Source organism: Mesocricetus auratus, unplaced genomic scaffold (assembly GCF_017639785.1).
Source record: "Mesocricetus auratus isolate SY011 unplaced genomic scaffold, BCM_Maur_2.0 Super-Scaffold_100037, whole genome shotgun sequence".
Lineage (NCBI taxonomy): Eukaryota > Metazoa > Chordata > Mammalia > Rodentia > Cricetidae > Mesocricetus > Mesocricetus auratus.
The window spans coordinates 4,318,587-4,345,964 of record NW_024429215.1 but is presented as its reverse complement, the minus strand read 5'-3'; the positions used below and the strand labels follow the sequence as shown (position 1 = coordinate 4,345,964).

At 38.9% G+C, this 27,378-nt stretch overlaps 1 protein-coding gene across 1 annotated transcript; it reads right to left on the bottom strand.

Moving 5' to 3' along the window:
* Positions 1-417: 417 nt before the first annotated feature.
* Positions 418-18,656, bottom strand: LOC101827211 (zinc finger protein 260-like). Its single transcript, XM_040734102.1, has 4 exons — positions 18,407-18,656; positions 7,103-7,196; positions 5,232-5,358; positions 418-4,005 (listed from the first exon to the last, which is right to left on the bottom strand). The coding sequence occupies exons 2-4, from the start codon at positions 7,130-7,132 to the stop codon at positions 2,315-2,317; spliced, it is 1,848 nt and encodes a 615-aa protein (XP_040590036.1). The 5' UTR covers positions 7,133-7,196; positions 18,407-18,656; the 3' UTR covers positions 418-2,314.
* Positions 18,657-27,378: the final 8,722 nt, after the last annotated feature.

Sequence of the window (27,378 nt, the reverse complement as noted above, 5' to 3'; positions counted from 1 at the left end):
CCTGAATGGGGTGTCAGTGAAGAAGCCTAGATAATCTATTGAGCCTTGGGTAGTAGATCAGTATTTATCCCGGGTACACCAATGGACTTTGGATTCCCATCCAACAATGAGAGATGCACTGTCACTCTGAACTCTTGGGGGAAGGTAGGCCCTGCTCTTGATGAACTGACAGACTATGGACACCTGCATGGAGGTTCTCACCCTCCGTGCGGGAATAAGGGTATATTGGGGGATGGGGAGTTGGTGGGAGCTCACAGGACAAGGGGAGGGAAACAGAGAGACCTGGAATTGACATGTGAAGCATTCTTGTTTCTAATTTAAATTATATACACACACACAAACACACACACACACACACACACACACACATATAAAGAAACAAAAAGGAAAAATCTAACCAAGTACAAGATGCACATGTAAGATGGAAGCCTGGATTTATTGAACGAACTGAGGGCAGCAAATCAGACAAATTTTCATTTACATGCACTAGAACATGTTATTGCTAAAATCACAATGGTAAACTTTAGGTAATTAACACAAATGCCACAACCTTGATGTTCCAGATGACATAAGGTGACATATTTCCATCCAGAAACAAGAAAGGCATAATATCTCAGTTATTAAAATCATTTAAAATATGTTGCACTGTATCTTAGGAACCCTTGTGAAAGGGTCTTTGAATCCTAAAGGAGTCACAGACGACAGGCTCAGAACTGCTATGCTATTATCAAGCTCTTGTTTTCAACAAATTTGGAGAAACAAATACTGAGTTGGGCACATGTTTGTGAAATACAACTCCTGGGGAGGTACAACATGCACGTTCATCTAATTGCCCCATCTGAAAATGTAAACAAAGTGAAGTTCAACTCGTTGAACTAAATGCTTTATTAGAATTGAGTACACGAATATGGGGAAGCAGTTGCTTACCAGAGTATAAGGGACTTAAACACAGTTGCTATCATGGAAGTCAAAACCAGCTATGGAACAGCTTATGAATAATGCACAGCTGAAACACACTGCATACCTGTAAGCATATGAACAAGATAAAGATAATACTTTCTTAGGGCTTAGGTTATTCTTTTAAGGGTTATGACATCTCTCAGCTTCTTCATTTGAGTTAGATACATTGAATCCTGTCAGTGCTGGAGAGTTATTGAGGCTGTTTTGTGTGTTGTGGGTCCTGCCCTAATCAGCTTTCCTTCTGAATGGATCATTATAGTCTTCAGCACATTTACACAACAACGCGTACGTCAGAATTCTGCGTTTCATCTTCATTAAGAACTATTTGAGATTGAACAAATAAAGTTTCAATCAAAATTGTCAAAGTATCAATGCTTTCTAAGATTTGAAAATAACTTAAAATTCTTTCCCAAAGTTGTCATGTTCATGATTCCGTAGTGTGGAGTCTCAAGTGTAGCAAAGGACACAGTTTGATTGAAGCACATGCCAATTTTTCCCCACTGAAACTTTTATCTCTGTTATGAATTTTGACAAACGTTCTTAGACCTGAGAGGCTAGTAACGTCTTTTGCATGTATATTACATCTTATATTTTTCACTCCTGTGTGAATACTTGGATGTATTACAAACATTATTTTTAGACAAACATTTCTCAGGTTGAGTTTTCTGGTGGATGATATACTTAAAACTTGAGTTTCATGCTGTGATGAAATATTCCAGAACATATTCTAAGAACTGGAAACAACACTAAAGGATTTCTCAAATTTGTTACATTTGTAAGTTGTTTCTATATATTATCTGGTGATTTCTTAGATAGCCTTTTCTGCTAAATGATTTGTACACTCACTATATTTGTAATGTTTCTCTCCTGTGTGGATTCTCTGATGAGCTATAAGATGGTCTCTTCTGTTAAAGAATTTGACACATTCACTAAAATTGTAAGTTTTCTCTCCTGTGTGAATTCTCTGATGAGTTATAAGAATTTGTTTTCTGGTTAAGGATTTGTCACATTCACTATATTTGTAAGGCTTCTCTCCTGTGAGGATTCTCTGATGAATTCTAAGATTGTCTTTCTCAGAAAGGGTTTTTCACATTCACTATATTTGTATGGTTTCACTAATGTGTGGATTCTCTGATGAGTTCTACCATGGACTATTTTGGTAAAGGATTTGTCACATTCACTACATTTGTAGGGTTTCTCTCCTGTGTGAATTCTATGATGAGTTATAAGACTTCGTTTCTGGTTAAGGATTTGTCACATTCACTACATTTGTAAGGTTTCTCTCCTGTGTGGTTTCCCTGGTGACTTTTAAGACAGTCTTTTGTGTTAATGACTGATCACATTCATTACATTGTTAAGTATTCTCTCCTGTGTGAATTCTCAAATGAGGTGTAAGATAGAATTTCCTGGAAAAGGATTTGTCACATTCAGGGCATTTGTAAGGCTTCTCTCCAGTGTGTAATCTCTGATGAGTTGTAAGATGGCATTTCTTGAAAAAGGATTTTTCACATTCACTACATTTGTAAGGTTTATCACCTGTGTGGATTTTCTGATGAGCTCTAAGATTGTCTTTTGTGTTAAAGGATTTGCCACATACACTACATTCGTAAGGTTTCTCTCCTGTGTGGATTCTCTGATGAGCTCTAAGATAGTCTTTTGTGTTAAAGGATTTGCCACATTCACTACATTTGTAAGGTTTCTCTCCTGTGTGAATTCTCCGATGAGCTCGAAGATAGTCTTTTGTGTTAAAGGATTTGCCACATTCACTACATTTGTAAGGTTTCTCTCCTGTGTGGATTCTCTTATGAGTTCTAAGATAATCTTTTCTGTTAAAGGATTTGTCACATTCACTACATTTGTAAGGTTTCTCTCCTGTATGGATTCTCAGATGAGTTGTAAGATAGCATCTCATTGAAAAGGATTTGTCACATTCACTACATTTGTAAGGTTTCTCTCCTTTGTGCATTCTGTGATGAGCTTCAAGATAGTCTTTCCTGATAAAGGATTTCCCACATTCACTACATTTGTAAGGTTTCTCTCCTGTGTGGATTCTCTGATGAGTTATGAGATTATATTTCTGAGTGAAATATTTTTCACATTCACTACATTTGTAAGGCTTCTCTCCTGTGTGGACTCTCTGATGAGTTGTAAGATACCATTTCTTGGAAAAGGATTTCTCACATTCACTACATTTGTAAGGTTCCTCTCCTGTGTGGAATCTCTGATGAGTTGTAAGATGGTATTTCATGAAAAAGGATTTATCACATTCACTACATTTGTAAGGTTTCTCTCCTGTGTGGATTCTCTGATGAGTTGTAAGATTACATTTCTCAGTGAAAGATTTGTCACATTCACTATATTTGTAAGATTTCTCTCGGATGTGGATGTTGAAATTTCTTTCAAACTTTGATAAATAATTAAAACACTTACCATACTGTGTACATTTGTCGGGATTTTCTCTACAATGGATTTTATAATATGTAGTGAGTTGTGAAAAATGTAGAAATAATTTACTACATTTTCTACATGTATAGGGTTTCTCTCTAGTATGAGATCTCTGATGCCTAATAAGGTTTGAGTGAGTCTTGAAGAATTCACATTGCATGCACTGATGTGGATGCTCTCCCCAATCAGTTTCTTTAAATTTGGTTTCTGTATTGTACTCAAAAGATGCATCATATTCTGCATTTTTGTAGTCTTCCTTTCCTATGTGAGTTCTTTGATTTTGGCTAAAGATGGAACACAAATACAAAAACTTTACACAATCTTCATATTTACAATATTCTTCCCCAGCATTTCCAATGTTGTGTCTGTTGAGGTTTAAGGTTTCATTGCAGGCATCTCTTTGGTTACCAAATCTGGACTTGTTGACATTTTTGGCAGTATCCATTGTGTCAAAAGGTGTACATTGGCAGGATTCAGGAATCACTATGCCAGACTCATTACATGTATGAGACTTCTCTTGAATATTTTCACGGTCATGGACAAAATGCTTTGTGCCTTGGTGCAAGACTGTCTCCCATTTGCAACCTAAGCGATGGAACTCTGAAAAATTAGTACAATTGTGAATAATAGTACTTAATGCATGAGTAACTGATTCAATTTCTGATGTTATCTTAGGTTTTCTATGACATATAAACTAGTAACTTTCAGGGACAGCACTCTTAATAGAGGACTTCTCTGTTTAACAATCAATAAATGGATGTTCAGAATCTCCAATTTGATCTACAGCAAATCACAGTAACCAATAATGGCCTACTCATTGTTTTTTTTTTTTTATTTTGGTTATTTCACTTATTTGATATCCTTCTACAGTTTCCCTTCCTCACTCTCTTTGTGTTCCAGCTCCCTGGATCACCAATAAGTCCTCCTCTGTTTGTGTTCTAAAAGAGGCAGTTCTAACTTGGAAGTCAACAAAGCATGGCATATTAAGTTGAGGTATATCTAAGCTCCTTTCTCGCATTAAGGCTGTTTGAAGCAACCAACTAGGAGGAATAGTTTCCTGGATACCAAGTCAAAGCATTAGGGAAAGGTTTTAATCCCACTGCCAAGAGTCTAACAAATAGTCCAAAATAACCAACTGTCATACAAATTTAGATGACCTAAGTCATTCCAGTGAAGAGACATCTAGTTCTATATAAATATTGTCCATTGCAGCTGGTCAGATTGGGAAGGAAAGAACTTGAGAAAGAAGCTCTGTGAAGGATCATATGAAGAATGAATACCTACATCTTAAGACTTAAGACAGAGCAACATAACTTGGGATTCATAAACCACATTTGCAGAGAAGTAAATTGTTCTCTCACTTCAGGCTCCAAAGCAGAAATATTAATATCATGCTATGCCAGTACTAAACATGATAATCATAAAATAAATTAGTTAACCACAACTTCTTATAACCAATAGCCCTTTCTCTAAAACCTTTTGCATTGTTTATGATAAGAAATAGGTGAAGAGTTAAATCCAGTAATAAAATTAAAATATTCTAATTATGACAAGTACAACAATATATTTCTATGCCCTGACTAGTCAATATTGTTTGAACTTTGAAATGTTCTTTGTATACTAGATAGGAGGTAGAAAGAGATCACAGAGAAGAAAGCATTCTTTACTCTTCTAGAGAACAAAGAAAATGTAAATGAAACACCAGTTCTCTTGGTAACCAAATTTTCTTCATTTCTGGAATTTTCTAGTTTCAGAGAGTTTACAGATACACAAAGTAGGGAAATTAAAAGGATGAATCAGGAGATCTATTAGAAGAGAACACTTACCCACAAAAAGCAGATTGTTGTAATTCTCCAACATCACATCCATGTACAAAGCCCTCTGTTCACAGTCTAGACATTCCCATTCTTCCTGTGAGAAGTCTACAGACACATCCCTGAGTGATAACAGACCCTGCAATGCAAAATTATCTATTTACCATGCACTGCTCTACAAAATGATTTCTTGTGTAAAAGAAACCTAATGACCCATGAAGTGATGGCACACACCTTTAATCCCAGCATTCAGGAAGCAGAGTCAGGCTAGCCTGGTTGCAGGATACCCTCCAAAGCCACAGAGAAACCTTGTCTAGAAACCTCCCCCATATCAAAGAGACCTAATGAATTAGAGAGATGTTTGTGATATAGATGAGGCATGTCAATTTTTAAAGGACATGACTTTTCTAAAAGTTCCCCATGTCTACCCTTTCAAAGACAATGTATAGGTAGACACAGTACGTTGTTTACATTAATTTCGTGTCTCTCCTCCATGAATATTCTGATGTTTTCTAAGACTTGAGTACCATAAAATATTGCCAAATGAGTAAATTTGAAAACTTTTGTCTCCTGTTTACAGTCTGCAATATCTTAAAGTCCTTTTAAGATTGCCAGCACACACATGGCACTACAAAACGAGATGTCACCTCAGATCCTTGAGATCCTTTGCTGCACCTTATAAGCAGGAGTCATACACACTACACATACTTTTTGGGAAACATATGGAAACACATAAAATAATGTTACAATTTAATTTTAATAAAGACACTTTCTATACCATTCAGGGACTATTGTACTTTTTTCCCTGTAAAAACAGGAAGGCATAATATTCTTGCAATCAGCAAACTTTTAGGGGATACAACACGCACATTTGAGCTCTAGAAGCAGGAATGTACCTTTATGAAATAAGTGCTGATAGCAAACAGAATCTCATTGTCATGTCTCAGATGCTAAGGGTATAATGAACAAAAGTGTGCTTTGAATTTGTATGCCAGTCAACTTCGCTTAAATATGAATACTACACGGATGCTGCCTGAAGCTGTGCTCACATGACTCTATTCCAAAATGCTCAGTTCAGACCCTGAGGCCCAGTTATACTGCTGCACACTCTCTAGAACAAAGAGGTTGGATTCAGAATGCAGAATCCATGGATAAAATAAAGTCAGTTTTCTCTTGAGTGTAAGGAGTGTAAAATCAGTGCTCTAAACAACATATAGAATCAAGTACTTTGTGAAGCTATTTCATGAGGAATAATTACAAACATGAACTAAACATTAAAGCAGAATTAGACAACATTAGTGTTATTTGAATTTTTTTTAAAAGTTGACACAAACAATTTTGAAAATAACAATTTCATGAATAACACTTCAGAATACTTAGAAATATATATGCAAAGAGAAGACATATGTAACCAATCAATCCGATGAACTAGAAATGTTTTCAGTTACCAAAACAAAAGTATGCAATAGAAATGAGAAATAATATAACTCTTGAGGAATTTTGAACATGTTATTGTTTATGCAATTAACAGAAATGAAAATTTAAACCTCTTCTTTTCAACTCTATTTTTCTTTTCAGTATTTGAGCTAATCCATCTAGCAAGAATTTGGCATAGACAGGTATCATTACGATTACTCCTTTATTTTTGAAAAACTAGAATATACAGTGTGATATAATGTCACAAGGCTCCACCAGCATGAAGACATGGCTCAGAGGTAAGAGAACCTTGCTGTTCCTACAGAAAAACCTAATTTACTTCTGTCTAAACACATGACAATAACTACAATGTATGACTTCAGTGCCAATGGTATGGTGCTGACCTCAGAGAAACAGGGGCATAATGCATCATGAAGTTTACATACAAATATGAACATGACACTGACCTGGGGAGCACTTCCCACAGAAGCATCCATTGTTCTTCTGGCTCTTCTCTGAGTGTCTTAGGAGAAAACTTGAGCTCTTGTTGAAATTTCACATCTAGATGTCAAAAATAGTAGGAAACACTATAAAATCAAAATATATAATTTCCTTTAAAGTATTTACTTCAAATATAAGGATGCAAAGTGCTAAAGGTGAAGGAATTTTTCAAAAAGATTTCCTGTGAAGAAAGATGGACATGATGACGTTAGCTAATAGAAAAGTTGATTCTATAAACATCCAAAACCAAGAGTATTAACAGATGAGCAAATGGTACATTTCCAGAAAGCTATGTGATCAAGATGAATGCATTTCCTGAAAATAGTTTCCAAATCTATGAAACATTCCATGACAGAATTGTTGGAAGCAAACAGACAATGATGCAGAGAAGATTCAACGACCCCATTAAGAACGAAGACTAGCACAGAAAACCAATAATGACTAGCAGGCTTGCAGAGAATCATTCATATAACAGACTATGCCCAGTCTTCTCAAACTTCAATCAGCATGCTATACCGTGGCACTTTCTTAGGAATACAAGTCTTCAAACCTACTAAAGATCAATGTTTAAAAGTATCTTCTACTAGAACCTCAGAATGCTAACAGTATCAGTAGACAGAAAAGAGAAAAAAAAAGACATAGGAATACTACCTAACTCAAATCATGATACCATGTTTTCATTCAAACATGTGAGAATACATGAAATGACGTTTATATTCTCTGAAGATTTTAAATAGTTTGTACCAAGATCTTTTTTGTTTGTTTGTTTGTTTTTGCACAAGAGAAAGACATTCTGGGAAAATCATCTAGAACTTCCCATGGAGCATAGATAAAATGTACTTAATTCTTGACAATAGGATAAACATGAAAAGAAAATATCAAGAGAAAATTCTCTTTGCCCGAGAATTTCATTGAGACGTGAGACCATTTCACATACTGTTCAAATACATGAATAGTCATTTTCCCAGGAGCCCTGAGGAGGAGCGAGGGAAACTGCAAGAAACTATTCTCACCCCCAGAACCCTCACTGCTGTAATTCCCAAGCAAGGAGATCTCTGCAAAATTAACTGTGAGCATGGCTGAGGCATTCCCACGGCTCCTACAAGAAATGCACAGTCACAGCATTGATATACACACAACAAACTCTGACATAAAACCGGTCTGGCCATGTGTAAATGGACAGGGATGTTTTCTTCAACAAAAAGGAACATTTTCTGATACAGGTGACTATATATATGCAAGCCTTATAATTTTCTTTTCTTTTAAACAGAGTATGGTGACTTTAAAATTGTGTGGCATGATATATTCTAACAGCATGTAAGTTGGCATTGTCTCTACTTAACAACACAGTACATGAAGACATGTTTCTGAATGTTGTATTTACATCTAAGACTGAGTATGATGATGATGATGAAAATTATTGGGATGTAAAATGTTTAATGTTTATAACCATGTGTGCAACTGTATGAAATATATTTTGTTTAATCATATCTGCATTGGTTCCTTGTGTCATTATTATCTACAAAGCTCTCTCAGGATGCCCAGTGTCAGGGACAAAGGACACTCCCTAGAAGAGGCAAGTGGTAAAACAGGGGTTTCAGAAAGCATGGATGAATTTAATTTACAGGAGCCCTGGAATTGCCACCATAATAAACATATCCTGTTTGCACACAACAGCCAATGCAAATGCTCTATGAGGTCATTTTAAGAAGTATTCCATGACAGAATCGTCTAGGCGCCATAAGTGAGAAAGAAAAAAATAACACACACTAATGCCCAGTTCATGGTATCTCAACCTTACCATCCATGGTAAGATAACGACAGAATATCAAAAGCTGTGTCTGTAATGGTAAGCAGGAACGTGGCCGGCCCCTGGCTGCTAAGTCCACACTCCAAGAGCAACGGGTTTAGGGTGAGCACGTCCCTGGGGAGGAGGATGAGAAGAGAAGGCCATCTGGAAGCAGGGACAGGAGAGAGGAGACCCCCAAACAGACAACAGGTCAGACAGCAAACCAGGACAGAGAGAGAAAACCGGGACAAAGGACACTTTTAAGGGGCAAATGGTGCACGGGGAGGCGCCTGGCTCATGGGGATGGAAACGATGGCACCTGGCCATAGGCCACGACCTGAGCCACCGCCTCCACAGCCACAGGCGCCAACGAAACTGATGGTATCCTTGTGAGCAGCTCAGAGGGCACAGTGCTGTCCCCCCCCCTTCCGTGGTCCCAGCACTGGGATCCTCTGATCTGGGAGGTTCCAGGGGTGCCAGGCTGTAGTACCCACCACTGAGGTCCTGATGCTGACTTTCCTAGGCCGCCCCACATGGACACTGAGGCTCAGGAATCCCTGTGGCACTCTGAAGGCTCTTCCTCACCTGGTTCCCTCCACTTGTATCCCACAGACCTTAAAAAATGGAAGAATTTCCCCCTAAGGCAGGGCAGTTCCTTGGAGAGGCTCCTCGTGGCCACGCTCATTAAAACTGGCTTCTGGTTCTGAGTACTGTAAACCAGCCCTCTGCTGGCTCATTTACACAATAGCTTTCATCAGGCACGCTTGCTGCACAGGCATGCAAGCTGCCCAAGCAACAAACACATCAAATCAAATCAAAACAAAGGAAACCGAACAAAACTCCAGAACCTAATGTAGCATGGACTGCTGGTGTCACTTTAATCTCAACACTCAACATGCAGAGAAATGTTTACCTTTTTTGCTTCTAACCATGTCGGCCTAGCAAGTGTGAGGAGCAAAAAACAACTCTATAATGAGCCCTCCACTTTAAAAAATGAGAAACAAACAGAAAAGAAAAAAACAACACAAAAAAGAAATGTTACTACAAATGTCTTTGAGGAAACGGCATGGCCAAGGTATTGCAAGCAGGTCTATGCTCCCCACCCCACTCACCAAGCAACTGGCAGTCAACTGTTGGCATTCACCTAATCAGACCTTCCTGCACCCACAGTGGGACCAATCAGAGTAATGGATATGCTTGCACCCACCAGAAAAGAACCTTGGATCACTACCCACCAGGAGAGGAAGACACCCCACCTAAACCACTGGAAAAAGGGACCGGAAGACAACATAAGAATGCATTCAACAGCAGGGTGGTGGTGGCACACTCCTTTAATCCCAGCACTGGGGAGGCAGAGGCAGGCGGATCTCTGTGAGACAGCCTCCAAAACAATACAGAGAAACCCTTTCTCGTAAAACCAGAAAAAAAAAAAAGAATGCATTCAACAACAGGGAAACCAATATGATACCACCAGAATCCAGGGACTCTATACCATCAAGACCTCAACATCGCAACACAGATGAAACAGAAGAGAATGACCTTACAAACAACTTCTTGAAGATTATGATAGAGACCATAAAGATGAAGTGAGAAAATCCTTGAAAGAAATGCCAGAAAAGACAAACCACAAATTGCAAGAAGTAATTCAATCAGTGCCAGGTTTGAAAGCTGAAATAGAATCAATTTAAAAAAATGTCTGAAGGAATGCTGGAATTGGAAAAGATGGGTAAACAGCAGGAACTACAGACTCAAGCATATCCAACAGAATACAAGAGATTGAAGAGAGAATCTCAGGTGTTAAAAACACATTAGGAAAGGTGGATCTCTGTGAGCAGTCTTTCCCAATCTAACTGGTAGAGCTCTCACTAGCTGACAAGGCCTCATTTGCATCTACAGAGACACTTTGGGGGTGGGGCCTGACCAAGTGGCAGTTGCCTGAAAAAAATCGACTGGCTCTGAAGACTTAAATCTTTTCACTTTTGGCCGGGCCGGGTGGTGGTGGCGCACGCCTTTAATCCCAGCACTCGGGAGGCAGAGGCAGGCAGATCTCTGTGAGTTTGAGGCCGGGCTGGACCGATAGCCTCCAAAACAATACAGAGAAACCCTGTCTCATAAAAACCAAAAAAAAAAAAAAAATCTTTTCACCTTTCTTTCTGGTAAGACATTACCCGACTGGCTGGGTGTTCCTTTTGGCTATATCTAAACCAATTTAGGTAGCTTTCAACTGTTTTTGAAGGGGTTTAAGTATCCTTATAATCATTTAAGCAGTTCACACTCATGCATTCACAATCATATTTCATATATACCAGTGTGGCCACACCATACATTCAGAACATACATGCATCTTTCAGTCATCCTTTTTCCCTAGGTCATGATTAGTCTGTTGAAATGAAACTTCCTTAATTGAAACCTATGTAAAAGAACAACTCCCTTACCAACCAAGAGAAAGATGTGTGTTCCAGTCAACAAAGCTGAATGGAGTTGGAGATGAGGAGTGATTTGATATCAGACTCGGTGATCCAAATTTGGGAGATTGTTCACCTGGCATTAAGTCTTCCATCTGTGCAGCATTTCCTCACAATGTTCCCTTCCATTTCTTTTGAAATGGCAACACATAGCCCATGCCATTATATGCTGGAAGGATGTGATGTACTAATTGATTTTGATAATTGCAATTAAGAGTCTTTGAACTTTGGACTTTAAAACATTGTTGAGACTGTGAAAGACTGTGGGGACTTTTGAAGTTGGACTACATAAATTGTACATTATGATATGGTTCCAGATATGTAGACCAGATTAGACATGCCTGTATAAGTAACTCAAGGTCCAACTATTTTGGTTCCACTCACAACCTTCTGGACTCATGAAAACAAATAGGGAATGGAGGAATTTCTGGTCCCTTCAGTTTAGTTCTTGGAGAGGCTTCTCTTGGCCCCACCCACTACACCTCACTGCCTATTTACAATTATTCTCTATAGTGGACTCTCAAGAGTAGCTAAAAACAGTTTGGTTAAAATACATGCAAATTTTTCCCTTGGAAACTTTTCTCACAGTATGAATTTCCAGATGCTTTCTTAGATCTGAGAGAAAGGTAAAGATGTTTGCTTGTACATTTGTAAGTTTTCTCTTCCATATGGACACTTGGGGTGATTCTGAAGACAAAGGTTTCTCATCCTGACTCTTCTGCTGGTTTGAATAGGTATAGCCCACATGAACTCATGTTTGAGTCCTTCACTCACAAGGGGTGTAGCTCTAGGAGGCGGTGTGACACCGGGCAAGCAGGGCCTGAAGTCTCAAACATGCTCAACCATACCTAGTACACAGCTCACTTTCTGCTTCCTTAGGATCAATACACAGTACTCTCATTCCTTCTCAAGCACCATGACTGTCTGTATGTCACTACCTTCCCCATAAGAAAGACAGTGGACTACATTTCTGAAACTGCAAACCAACAATCATTGAAAGTTTTCTTTGAGAAGAGTTGCCATGGTTATGGTGTATCTTCAGAGCAATACAACCCAAACAAAGATAACTACCCCTCTCAGGGTTCTCTCTGGAATGAGATCTGTAATGTATTCTTTAGAAAAACAAGCAAAGGACTGGAGAGATGGCTCAGAGGTTAAGATCACTGACTGTTCTTCCAGAGGTCCTGAGTTCAAGTCCTAGCAACCACAAGATGGTGCACAATAAAATGAGATCTGGTGCCCTCTCCTGTCTTGCACTGTATACAGAATAAACAAATTTTTTAAAAATGAGAAAAGACTAAAGAATTTCTTGCGTTTACTAGATTTGTACTATTTCTCTTTTGTATGCATTGTCTGACATGTTCATGTTGTTTTTCTGTGTGCTCAGTGTTTTCACCTGACTGTGGTCCCACAGCCCTGCATTCAATACCCTGATGCTCAGGACCAGGCCTGGTGGGATTTCTGGTGTTGATGTCACTGGCTCAGCCACATCCACCATATGTAGTATGTAACTAAGTCTCTATTCCAAAACAAACAAGAAGGAGCAATCAATGTTCATTAATATCCCTCAATATTAATGATCTTAACTCACTCATAAAGACACCAGGCTAACAGAATGGACTGGAAGACAAGACCCAGCCTTCTGCTGCATACAAGAAACACACCTCAGCCTAAAAGACACACATTACCTCAGTGTTAAGGGTTGGGAAAAGATTTTCCAATCAAATGGACCCAAGAAATAAGTACTGGTAGGAATACTAATATCTAACAATTTAGATTTCACAATAAAATCAAGAAAGAGGGATGAAGGAGGGCACTTCATACTCAACACAGGAGAAATCCACTAACATGAATTTTCAATTTTGAACATCTATGCCCCAAATACAAAGGCACCCACGTTCATAAAAGAATCATTACTAAAACTCAAAGCACATATAAAGCCCCACACACTTTTAGTGGGTGACTTCAACACCCTACTCTCATTTGTAGACAGGACTACCAGAGAGAAACTTAACAAAGAAGCAAAGGAACTAATAGAAGTTATGACCCAATTGGGATTGACAGACATCTATAGACCATTCCATGCAAATAAAAAGGAATATCCTTCTCAGCACCACATGGAACCTTCTCAAAAATCAACCACATACTTGGCAAAATATCAAACCTCAGCAGTTTCAAAAACAAATTGGAATAACTCCATGAATCTTATCAGACCACCATGCTTTAAAATTAGAATTCAACAACAACACAAATTGCAAAAACCTCACAACCTAATGGAAATTGAACAGTGCTTAATTTCATCAACCCTGGGTAAAGGAAGAAATAGAGACAGAAATCAAAGACTTCCTAGAATTCAGTGAAAACATAGGCACAACATATACCCAAACCTTTGGGATATTTTGAAACCAGTTCTAAGAGGAAAGTACATAGAACTAAGTGCCCACATGAAGAAACTGGAGAATTGCCATACTAAAGAGTTAACAGAACACCTAACATCTCTAGAAGAAACAGAGGCAAACTCATTCAAGAGGAGTAAACACCAGGAAATAATCCAATTGAGAGCTGAAATCAATAAAGTGGAAACATAGAAAATTAAACAAAGAATCATTGAAAAAAAGGGTTATTTTTTGAGAAAAATCAACAAAATAGAAAAACTTTATCCAACCTAACCAAAAGACCGAGAGAACTTGCTAATTAACAAAATCAGAAATGAATAAGGGAACATAACAACAGACACTGGGGAGATCCAAAGAATCATCAGGTCATACTTTGAAAACCTATACTCCACTAAATTGGAAATTTTAAAGTAAATGGATGATTTTCTGGATAGATATCACTTACCAAAATTAAATCAAGGACAGATTAAAAATTTGAACAGATCTATATCCCCTAAAGAAATAGAAGCAGCCAAAATGTCTTCCACTCAAAAGAAGTCAAGGACCAGATGGTGTCAGTGCAGAATTCTACCAAAAATTCAAGGAAGGGCTAATACCATCTGAGATGGGCACAGGAGAGGCAGACAGCAAAGGGAGAGCATAGAGACAACTGCATGGAACACTACCATAGGCAGGTTTGGATCCTTTGTGCTATCATCCCATCCTGCCAGGCAAGAAATGCCCATTGTTGTCATTGGAGCAGGACTATTTTCTGGGTAGCAGAAGGCTTTCTGGTTTGATCTGAAGCACGCTCCACACATGGAAATATATGCATGGCATGGACAACCTGGCCAAAAACCTGTGAGGGTGAAGGTGGCAGTCCCTAGGACAGAATCCACTACTGACATTCTGCTACATGTACACATACTCAAACTGCCTTTCACTGACTGGAATACCACCAAAGCCAGGGGCTGCTTTTGACAGGGGTCTAAGAAACCCTGTTCTAAATGGACAATAGTTATTTCACAGACTTGTAACTCATCAAACATTGAGAACAACTGACTACTTATAGCACAGGCTCTGAAGGGAATTCCATATTCCCACATATACACTGCAGCCTACATTAAAGTAAAGGAGATAAAAGTTGATAAGAGCTGGAGGATGACGAGGGCACTGATGAAAAATTCTCCTGACTTATGACATGGCAATTGGAATTACTGATATATTACAGTCTTACTACCTGGCCCAAACACATACAAAGTCATACATGAAATATGCAAGGGACAACTGGGAGGAAATCATGTCTAACCAGTATAGAACAGAGGGTAAAAGAGGGTAAAGAGCAAATAACATTGTACAATCATTATATATCAATATTTCCTCATTGTAAAAATTAAAAACAAACTATACAAATAGAACTTGAGACGTGAATGGCTTTATAGAGGCAGGACTTCTGATTATTTTTTTCATATATAGAACAAACCAATTAGAGAAGATTTTTAATCTGTTTTTGCTTCTATTTAATTTATTCAAAGTAAACAATAAACAAAGAAAAATAGATGAAAAAAAGAAAAAAAATTAACCAAGCACAAAAGAGACAAATAAAAAAAAAAACTTCAATTCACCCAAAGAAAACAAGTTGATACTGGAAGATGAGAAAAACTTGTCTGCCCATGAAACAGAATGAATTATTGTGAAAATGACAGTGTTAAAAGACTTATTATTTTTGTGACAATCAAGGGACACAGGAACTACTTCAGAGTCAGTAAAGAGAAACTTACTAATTTATATTATTTACAAATAACAAAACTGCAAAGAAAGGCCAGAAAACGAGAGCAAAGCTTGAGTGATCCCAGCTGTGATTACACATGACACTGCAGACCCACAGGAACAACAGCTCCATGACAGTGGCAGAAGAGTGGACACGCAAATTATTAGAGGGCAGCAGATTCAGAATCAATTTCATCTGCTGCAACCAATAGAATTTCACCCAAATGCCAAAAACTTACTTACCTGACAGAATAAGCAGACTCATCAAACCAGTGTTGTAGGGAAAGTAAATAAATATCCACATATAAAAGAAGGAACTAGCCGGGCGTTGGTGGTGCACACGCCTTTAATCCCAGCACTTGGGAGCCAGAGGCAGGCGGATCTCTGTGAGTTCGAGGCCAACCTGGTCTACAAGGTGAGTTCCAGGACAGCCTTGAAAGCCACAGAGAAACCCTGTCTCAAAAAACCAAACCAAAACAAAACAAAAAACAAAAACAAAAACAAAAAGAAGGAACAAGGTCTAAATCAATGAATTGATGAAATTTGACTATGTGCAACTGGAAAAAACCTGCAAGAAATTGTAATAACTGAAACTAGGAAGAAACAGCCTCCAGGATGCAGACATTTATTAGCAAACACTTCATAATACAATACATAAACACCCCGTGTTTACCAAGAAGCTTAAAATATACCAAGTAAATACTATAAGGAAGAAATAAGGCCAGGCATTGGTGGTGCATGCCTTGCATCCCAGCACTTGGGAGGTAGAGGCAGGCAGGGTTCTCTTTTTGTATGAGGTCAGCCTAGTCTACAGAGTGACTTCTAGGACAACCAGAGCTATTGCCATGAGAAACCCTGCCCTCCCTCCCCAAAAAGAGACATAAACAAAAGAGAGTGACAATGCAGAAAAGTTTACATAGTGAAAATGTAAACAACACCAGCTGCAGACCTTTACTAATGAAGAAAATGCTCATCTAATGTGCACTGAGAACTCTGTGCCCAGTCAGTATCCACACTCAAGGACTTTAATAAAAACAATCCCTGGAGAAAATGCAGGAGAAAGAAAGCACAGAGACAGTGTCAGCGGGAATGCACCTATCTGCTGACACCAGGCAAGTCAGTGTGTAGTTTTGTGAACAGCAAACAAACAGAAAACCTAGAGAAACTAGTAGTCAGGTTTACAAAGGAATGAAAGACACTGCATGCTATCTTTCAATAGAAACAATCTCAGAAAGAGGAAAAGAAACACAACAGAGAAAAAATAACAAACTACTATGTGTTTATATTTTAATTCATATCTACAAATGTACATGTATAATATGCCCCAAACCCAACATGTAATCGAGTATATCTTCAAAAGAAGGATACACATTTTCCTTAAAAAAGGAAAAAAACACTCTAAAATCAAAATGTATACTTTCCATTAAAGTATTTACTTCAAATATAAGGATACAAACTGCTAAAGGTGAAGGAATTTCTAAAACAACATTTCCTGTCAGGTGAGTTGGTCATGATATGGTTGCTATTAAAAAAGTTATTTATCCATATATAAAACAAAGAGAATTAACAAATGACCAAATGGTATATTTCCAAAAAGCTATGAGACACACAAGAAAGCATTCTCGAAAACACTTTCCAAATTTAAGGAACAACCCACAATACAATTGTTGGAAGCAAACAGTCGAGAAAGAGATTCTTCCAAATATCGCCAAGAATTTCCCATGTACCATAAATGAAATGTGCTACAAATTGTCAATAGGATAAACTCGGAGAGAAAATATCAAGAAAAATGTCTCTTTCTCTGAGGATTTCACTTTAACGGTGAGATGTGAGACTATTTCAAACACAGCTCACAGACATGCTGAGTAGTTTTCCAGGAACCCTGAGGAGGAGAAAGGAAGACTGCAAGAAACTATTCTCACACCAGAACAATCACTGCTGTAGTTCTCTAGCAGGAGATCTCTGTAAATGCACTGTGAGCATGGCTGAGACATTCCCACTCCTCCTACAACAGACCAACAGGCACAGCATTGATCATGAAAGAAAAGAAAAACCACACTCCGGCAAATGTGCATGGGCAGAGACCCTTTCTTCAACAAAAGAGACATTTTCAGATACAGGTGAGCGACTATAAATATTCAAAAGATGCTTCATAATTTCATTTTCATTTAAAGTGAGTTTGCTAATTGAAAATTATGTGACATGATATATTATCACAGCATGCATGTTGACCTTGCCTGGATCTATGATGTATCATGAGAACACAGCACATGAAGACACATTTCTGAATGCTGTATTTACATCTAAGATTGCACATGGATATGACGGAAAATAATGGGATGTAAAACGTTACATTAACGTTTACAAGCATATGTGTGAAAAAGGAAAGGAAACACAGAGTAATGGCCACTTCATGGTATCTTAAACCTGCCGTCCGTGGAAAGATATGAACGACAGAATATCGAAAGCTGTGTCTGAAAGGATAAGGCGGCGGACACTGGGTACCTAACAGCGCACTCCATGAGCAACAGGTCTAGGTGAGCGCGTGCCTGGGGAGGAGGATGAGCAGAAGGGAAGGCCGTCTAGGAGCAGGGCCAGGAGAGACGAGACCCCCAGACAGAGAAGCGGTCAGAGAGCAAACCAGGATTGAGACAGAAGCGGGACAGGCGGCACTTTTAAGGGGCGCGCGTGGCGTACGGGGAGGAGCCTGGCTCTTTCGGACAGAAACGACCACACCAGGCCACTGGTGACGACCTGAGCAGCAGCCTCCCCGCCCCGGGCGCCTGCAGAGCTGACAGTGTCCTTGTGAGCAGCTCAGCGGGCACAGCCCCGCCCCTCCCTCCCGGGTCCCAGGCCCGCGGCTCCTCTGACCTGGGAGGTTCCAGGGCCGCCGGGCTGCGGTTCCCGCCACTGCGCTGCTGCTGACGCTGACTTTCCCAGGCCGCCCGCCCCGCGCGGACACTGCGGCTCCGGACTTTCAGTTTCCCTCGGACCCAGGAAGAATTTCTTATCAGGTTTGGACCAGGAGGATCCCCGAGTACAACAGGGAATGGAGGAATTTCCGGTTCCTTCAGCCTGGTTCCCCAGAGAAGCTCCTCCTTGCTCCGCCCACAACTCTTGGCTTCTGGTTTCCTGCCCTGTAAAGCCGCCAACCACGGGATCATTTACATAACGGCTTTCATCAGGCAAGCTTACTGCACACACATACAAGCTGCCCAAGCACCCAAACACGTCAAATCAAATCAAACCAAAACAAATCCCCAAACCTAGTGGAACATGGTCTGCTAGGACCATTTAAATCTCAACAGGCAACAAAGAGAGGAACGTTTAAATTATTTGCTTCTAACTGTGTCTGCCTAGAAAGTATGTGATGAGCAAACAGCTGTCTAATGAGCTCTCCACTTCAAAAAATGAGAAAAAAATAAAGAAAAAAAATCCAATCAACCAAAAGAATAATGGTCACAAATTACATTAAGAAAATGGCACAAGGAGGACCATTCTAATGACTGGAGGTAATGTAACTCATACAAATAGAGAAATACAATCTGAGTTTGCAGAAATCACAAGGTGAATGGTCCCCTATACTTCCCTCCAAAGAGGAAGCATTAAAAAAAACTTTTTAACATGTACAGATTTATCCATATAAGTCAGCAAATTTCAGGTTATGAAAGAAGGAAAATGATTAGTTTAATATAGTCACAACAGACATACGGTAAATTTTCATCGTTGGTCATTATGAAGGATTTTAAGATTCATGCAATAGGAAGAACATACTTCAGTACAATGTATATTACAAGCCACAATCCTATATACACCATTAAACACAATGTGGAAAAATGGAAAGAGTCCAGACACCTCATATTCTCTTTGCAAATTACCTCAGTACAAGATGTCAATTGTTGCTCAAACAAGAGAAAAAATGTGATTCTAGAGCATTAAATAACTTTTCCCAAACAGTTAGTGACATAAAACTGAATATCAACAGTTACAAATATTGTTGGGAGCTAGCCCAAGAGAGCAGGAATGGAAGGACCTTCTAAGTCTATTGCACTGAACATGGAATAACAAGATATTGACTTGCCCACCTTTTGTTTTGTCTTACTTTACAATTGTTTTCTCACTATGAACCTTTACTTCTATTTTCGAGTGGTAATGTGTATTCCTTTCCATTTCATGTTGAAACAATATTTTTGTTTTAGAGCACGTTACATTGAAGAGATTGCCTTGAGCCTTGGATAGACTTCACACTCTAAAACATTGTTAAGTCTATGAAAGTTTGTGGGGAATATTGTGGTCCCACTGAATGAATTTTTCATTAAATATGGCTATGCATACATGTGGGTCACAGTGTAGAATAAATTATTTCTTGCGTTTACTAGAGTTGTGTTATTTCTCTTTTGTATGCATGGTCTGACTTGTTCATGTTGTTTTTCTGTGTGTGCAGTGGTTTCACCTTACTGTGGTCTGACACAATACATTCAATACCCTGTTGCTCAGGACCAGGCCTGGTTCGATTTCTGGTCTTGATATCACAGCCATCATATGTAGTATTTAACTAAGTCTCTATTGTTTTATTTACCAATACAGACTCTTGAGTTAGATGTTGGGGTGAAAATCTGCCACTTCAGGGGGCATGAAGCAACCTGCTCATCTTCCTCTTTGCACAGAGACCAAGCAAGAGAGTGTCCCTCCAACCACCTCAAACCAAAAAGACTGAAAAACTCCCAAGTTAATTCCTCCTCCTTCCTGTGTGCCTATCTGTCTGCCATTCACCTCCATGTACTCTGGCAAATTCCTGTCAACTAGTTCTGAATTCCACCCCTAATCCACGTTTGATATTATTAACACTCAGATGTCAGAGGGTGATCAATTTCCTACAACATATTCTGAGAGAAAGATTTTCTCACATTTGCTGCATTATCATGTTTATCAAAGGTTTACATTCTCTTTTGAGGTCCAAGTTTGTATTTTTTGAGTAAAGGATTTCAAGCATTCATCACAATGTGTAAGGTTTCTCACCTGTATGAGTTTTCAGATGTCTTCTAAGATGTGAGACAACTAAAAGGATGTCATATTCACTATATTAAAAGGGCTTTCATCGTGTATGAATTATCTGATAATTTTTAACATTCCCTTTCCTGGAAAAGGATGTCACATTCACTACATTTGTAATGTTTCTCACCTCTATGTATTCTATTATGGATTCTAAGCCTGCCTTTCACGGTAAAATTACTTGTTATATTCACTACATTTGTAAGGCTTCTCTCCTGTATGGATTCTTTGATGATCTCTAAGACAGCCTTTCCTGGGAAAGGATTGATCACAATCACTACATTTCTACGGTTTCTCTCCAATATAGATTCTCTGATGAGTACTTAGACTGCTTGTTGTGGTTAAGGATGTGCACATTCACTGCCTTTGTAAGTTTTCTCTCCAGTATGGATTCTCTGATAAGTTCTAAGACTGTGTTTTTCACATTCACCATGTTTATAATGTTTATCACCTGTAAGGATTCTATGATGAAGTCTAAGACTTCTTTTCTGGGTAAAGGATTTGTCACATTCAGTACACTTGTAAGGTTTCTCTCCTGTATGTATTGTCTCATGGAATTGAAGATTACATTAATGGGCAAAAGATTTATCACATTGGAGAAACACTGGAGACCTGAGGACTGCACACAGCAGAGCTGGATCCCAGCCAGAAGGGATGCAGCCTGCACAGAGACTCACAGCTTTCAAGTCCCAGTTTCCACCCATGGGAAGGGGGAGGTGTGGCAAGCCTAAATTCCCATGGCCTGAGCAGACAAATGGAGACCTAAGAACTGAACACAGCTGATCCAGATCCCACACTGGCGGGATTGAGCCTGCCCAGAGACTGCCAGCTTCCAAGTCCCAGTCTCCTCCAATAGGATAGGATAAACAAGGGTCCAGACTACCCAGAGTTTGCTAAGGTCCCGATACTAGGATGGCCTTTATCCACACAAGAGGAAAGCCACCATATGGGACCTGCTCCCACCCACTGGAAAGGGGTCACATACCCACAAGTGGAGGAAGAGCCTCCTTTTGCAAAGACAGGAAGATATAATGGGAAGAAGACAATACAAAAACAAACCCATCAACAGAAAACAAGTATGACACCACCAGAAACTAGAGAGTCTACTCCCGCAAGACCTGAAGAGTCCATTGCCGAAGAATACAAGAACTGCAAGATATGGAGGAAAAGCAATCAAAAAATGCTAGAAATGGAAGAAAAGACAAACCAAAAACTTTAACAAATACAACAAAGAGAGGAAAAGACAAAGCAAAAATTACAAGAAACAATTTAAAAAGTACAAGGTATGAAAGCTGAAATAGAGACAACAATTAAAAAAACACCCTGAAGGAATGCTAGAAATAGAAAAACTTGGCAAATGGTCAGGCATAACAGATACAAGCATAGCCAACAGAATACGCGGCATGGAAGACAGAATCTCAGGTGTTGAAGATACACTAGGGGAAAGATATTCATCCACCAAAGAAAATCTAAAGTACAACAAATCCCTAACACAAAATATCCAGGAAATATAGGACACCATGAAAAGACCAAACCTAAGAATAATAGGTATAAAGGAAGGTGAAAAAATCCACCTTAAAGGGGGAGAAAACATATTCAACAAATTCATAGAAGAAAACTTTCCCAACTTAAAGGAAGACATGCTATGAAGGTACAAGAAGCCTACAGAACACCAAATAGAATAGACAACTAAAGGAAATCCCCTCACGACATAATAGTAAAACCCACGAACATACAGAATAAAGAAAGAATACTAAGGGCAGCAAAGGAAAAAGCACTAAATAACATACAAAGGCAAACCTTTCAGCATCACCCCTGACATCTCGATGGAAACTCTGAAAGCCGGAAGGTCCTGGATAGATATTCTACCAACACAAAAAGCATATGATGCCAGCCCAGACTGCTATACCCAGCAAAGATTTCAATCAACATAGATGGAGAAAACAAGATATTCCACAACAAAACCAGATTTAAACAATATGTATCCACTAACCCATGCCTACAGAAAGTTCTGGAAGGAAAAGCCCAACCCAAGGGAGTTAACTACAACCAGAAAAACATAGGCAATAGATAATTTAACCTTTAGAATGGCTAAAAGCAAAAACACCAACAACAATTTATGCTCGAGAGGATTTGGTGAAAGAGGAACACTCCTCCACTTGTACAGCCACTTTGGAAATCAGTGTGGAGAATCCTCATAAAAATGTGAATAAACCTGCCACAAGACCCAGCAACTCCACTCTTAGGCACATATCCAAAACATACCCATTCATACAACAAGGATGTCTGTTCCACTATGTTCATAGCAGCAGTATTTGTCATAGCCAGAACTTGGAGGCAACCTAGATTTCCCTCAACCGAAGAGTGGATACAGAAAATGTGGTACATTTACACAATGGAGTACTATTCAGCAGAAAAAAATGGAATCCTGAAATTTACAGGCAAATGGATGACACTACAGGAAACCAGCCTGAGCAAGGTAACCCAGTCACAAAAGGAGAAACATGGCATGTACTCTCACATATATGGATTTTAGACATAGATCTGCGGAGTGCCAGCCTAAAATCCAATGGGAATAGAGTTTGGGAAATAGAAACTTCATTCAGTGGCTGATGGAAGCAGAGCAGACTCCCCAAGCTAAGCACTGAGCTGAACTCAAGAAATACAATGACAGAGAGGGAGGACTGATGACCAAAGGGGTAAACACTTGACTGTTTTAACCCCCAAAAACAGCTGCCCTGAGAAGGGTTAGCCCTTGAATCCCAGACTGATGGCTGGGAATCCAGCATGGGATTGATTAAGACCCCCTGGTTGTGGGTGTCAGTGCGGAGGCCTACATAAATATATTGAGCCTTGAGTAGTAGATTAGTATTTATCCCGGGTATACAAATGGACTTTGGATTCCCATCCAACAATGAGAGATGCGCTCTCACCCTGAACTCTTGCGGGAGGGTCTAGGCACTGCCCTGGATGAAATGACAGACTTTGGACACCTGCATGGATGTTCTCACCCTTCCTGCAGAAATGAGGAAATATTGGAGGGGGGTAGGTGGGAGGGCATGGTACGAGGAGAGGGAATCAGAGAGGGACCTGGAATTGACATGTGAAACATTCTTGTTTCTAATTTAAATTTACTAATAATATATATGCATATATATTATTTATATATATAAACAAAACGGAAAAAGCTAACTAAGTACAAGATGCACAAGTATGATGGAAGCTTGCATTTATTGAAGGAATTGAGGGCAGCAATTCAGACAAATTTACATTTACATGCAATAGAACATGTTATTGCTAAAATCACAATGGTAAACTTTTTGTAATTAAATCAAATGCCACAACCATGATGCTCCAGATGACTTAACCTGACATATTTTCACCCAGAGACAAGAAAGGCATAATATCTCAGTTTTTAAGATCATTTAAAATATGTTGTACTGTATCTCAGGAACCCTTGTGAAAGGGTCTTTGAATCCCAAAGGAGTCACAGACCACAGGCTGAGAAATGCTATGCTATTATCAAGCTCTTGTTTTCAACAAAATTGGAGAAACAAATGCTGAGTTGGGCACATGTTTGTGAAATACAATTCCTGGGGAGGTACAACATGCACATTCATCTACTTGCCCCATCTGGAAAATGTAAACAAAATTAAGCTCAGCTCTTTGAACCAAATGCTTTATTAGAATTGAGTACTGCAATATGGGGAAGCAGTTGCTTATCAGAGCATAAGGGACTCAAACACAGTTGCTGTCATGGAAATCAAAACCAGCTATGAAACAGCTTATGAATAATGCACACCTGGAACACACTGCATACCTGTAAGCATATGTACAAGTTAAAGAGCATCCTGTCTTAGTGCTGATATTATTCTTATAAGAGTTATAACTTCTCTCAGCTTCTTCATTTGTGTTAAACACATTGAATCCTGTCAGTGTTGGAGAGTTCTTGAAGCTGTTTTGAGTGCTGCGGTCCTGCCCTAATCAGCTTTCTTTAAGAATGGATCATTCTAGTCTCCAGGACACTTACACAACAGCGCATACTTCAGGATTCTGTGTTTCATCTTCATTAACAACTACTTGAGGTTGAACAAATAAAGTTTTAATCAAAATTTTCACAACTATCCATGCTTTCTAAGATTTGAAAATAACTTAAAATTCATTCACAAATTTGTCATGTTCATGATTCCATAGTGTGGAGTCTCAAGTGTAGCAAAGGATACAGTTTGATTGAAGCACATGTGAATTTTTCCCCATTGAAATTTTATCTCTATTATGAATTTTGACAAACGTTCTTAGACGGGGGGTGCTGGTAAAGTCTTTTGCATGTATATTATATTTGTAAGTTTTCAATCCCATGTGAATGCTTGTATGTTTTATCAACATTATGTTTAGACAACACATTACTCAAGTTGAGTTTTCTGGTGGATGATATACTTAAAACTTTAGTTTCATACGGTGATGAAGTATTCCAGAACATATTCTAAGTATTGGAAACAACAGTAAAGGATTTTGCAAATTTGCTACATTTGTAAGTTGTTTCTATGTATTCTCTGGTGAGTTGTTTTTTTTTTTTTTTTGGTTTTTATGAGACAGGGTTTCCTTGTATTGTTTTGGAGGCTATCAGTCCAGCCCAGCCTTGAACTCACAGAGATCTGCCTGCCTCTGCCTCCCGAGTGCTGGGATTAAAGGCATGTGCCACCCCCGCCTGGCTTCTCTGGTGAGTTCTAAGACAGCCATTTCTGCTCAATTATTTGTTCCCCTTACCATATTTGTAAGGTTTCTCTCCTTTGTGGATTCTCTGATAAGCTCTAATATGGTGTCTTCTGTTAAAGGATTTGCCACATTTACAAAATTCTAAGTTTTCCCTCCTGTGTTAATTCTTTGGTGAGTTATATGTCCAGTTTTCTGGTTAAGGATTTGTCACATTCATTACATTTGTAAGGCTTCTCTCCTGTGTGGATTCTCTGAAGAGTTCTAAGATTGTCTTTCTTGGAAAAGGATTTTTCATATTCGCTACATCTGTATGGTTTCTCTAATGTGTGGATTCTCTGATGAGTTCTAACACAGTCTCTTTTGGTAAAGGATTTATCACATTCACTACAATTGTAAGGTTTCTCTCCTGTGTGAATTCTCTGATGAGTTATACGACTTCTTTTTCTGGTTAAGGATGTCACATTCACTACATTTGTAAGGTTTCTCTTCTGTGTGGATTCTCTGATGAGCTCTAAGATGGTCTTTCTTGGAAAAGGATTTGTCACATTCACTACACTTGTATGGTTTCTCTAATGTGTGGATTCTGTGATGAGTTCTAACACAGTCTCTTTTGGTAAAGGATTTATCACATTCACTACAATTGTAAAGTTTCTCTCCCATTAGAATTCTATGATGAGTTATAAGACTTCATTTTCTGGTTAAGGATTTGTCCCCTTCACTACATTTGTAAGGTTTCTCTCCTGTGTGGATTCTCTGGTGAGTTTGAAGACAGTCTTTTGTGTTAAAGGATTGATAGCATTCACTACATTGTTAAGGATTCTCTCCTGTGTGCATTCTCAGATGAGTTGTAAGATAGAATTTCCTGGAAAATGATTTGTCACATTCAGGGCATTTGTAAGGCTTCTTTCCAGTGTAGAATCTCTGGTGAGTGGTAAGAAGGTATTTATTGAAAAAGAATTGTCACATTCACTACATTTGTAAGGTTTATCTTCTGTGTGGATTCTCTGATGAGCTCTAAGATGGTCTTTTGTGTTAAAGGATTTGTCACATTCACTACATTTGTAAGGTTTCTCTCCTGTGTGGATTCTCTAATGAGTTCTAAGATAATCTTTTCAGTGAAAGCATTTGTCACATTCACTACATTTGTAAGGTTTCTCTCCTGTGTGGACTCTCTGATGAGTTGTAAGATTGTATTTCTTGCCGGGCATTGGTGGCGCACGCCTTTAATCCCAGCACTCGGGAGGCAGAGGCAGGCGGATCTCTGTGAGTTCGAGGCCAGGCTGGACCGACAGCCTCCAAAACAGAGAAACCCTGTCTCGTAAAACCAAAAAAAAAAAAAAAAGATTGTATTTCTTGAAAAAGGTTTTGTCACATTCACTACATTTGTAAGGTTTCTCTCCTGTGTGGATTCTCCGATGAGTTGTAAGACAGCATTTCTTGGAAAAGGATTTGTCATATTCACTACATTTGTAAGGCTTGTTGCTTCCCTTTGCTTCCCAAAGCAGTGTGCTATTGGGAAGAGTTTTATATGTAATGAGATGAATTCTTTTTGCATTTTTGGCCTGATCCACAGAAAAAAATATTTGCAAACATTGGAAACCTGGCCAAGATCCTATCACTGGAATGGAGACAGCCCATAAGAGAGGATACACACATGATATTATACTATATGTGTAAGTGCTCACAGTGCTTTTACAAGACTATTTTCATACCATAATCTGGTGCTGGCTTCAGCCTCTGTTCAAGATACTTTTTATGAAATATGCAAACATTATTTCATGGATTGATAACTGGCATCCACAGAGACTGAGTGACAGTTGCCTAAACAGCCATAAAGAAAAATAATCCATAGATATGGACCAAATCATATGATTCTAACAGAAGGGGTGACAAAGCATGGAATCAAAAGAATAAGGAGTATGACTATGAAAAATAATACAGTAAATATTGTTCACAAAAATAATCAGGAGACAGCTAAGTAACGAAAAAAACCTGAGAGTACAGAACAATGTCAGGGGATGTCTTGACACTGATTTTTCCCACCTGTGATTTCACCAACACCACACAAACAATAG

Bases quoted from the DNA above. Each gene is read 5' to 3' on its own strand.
- LOC101827211 (XM_040734102.1), bottom strand. From the start codon at position 7,132: ATGGATGCTTCTGTGGGAAGTGCTCCCCAG. The intron at 5,359-7,102 runs GTCAGTGTCATG...TTTGCATTGCAG, and splicing joins CTGTGGGAAGTGCTCCCCAG to GGTCTGTTATCACTCAGGGA. The intron at 4,006-5,231 runs GTAAGTGTTCTC...CTAATTTTTCAG, and splicing joins CAACAATCTGCTTTTTGTGG to AGTTCCATCGCTTAGGTTGC.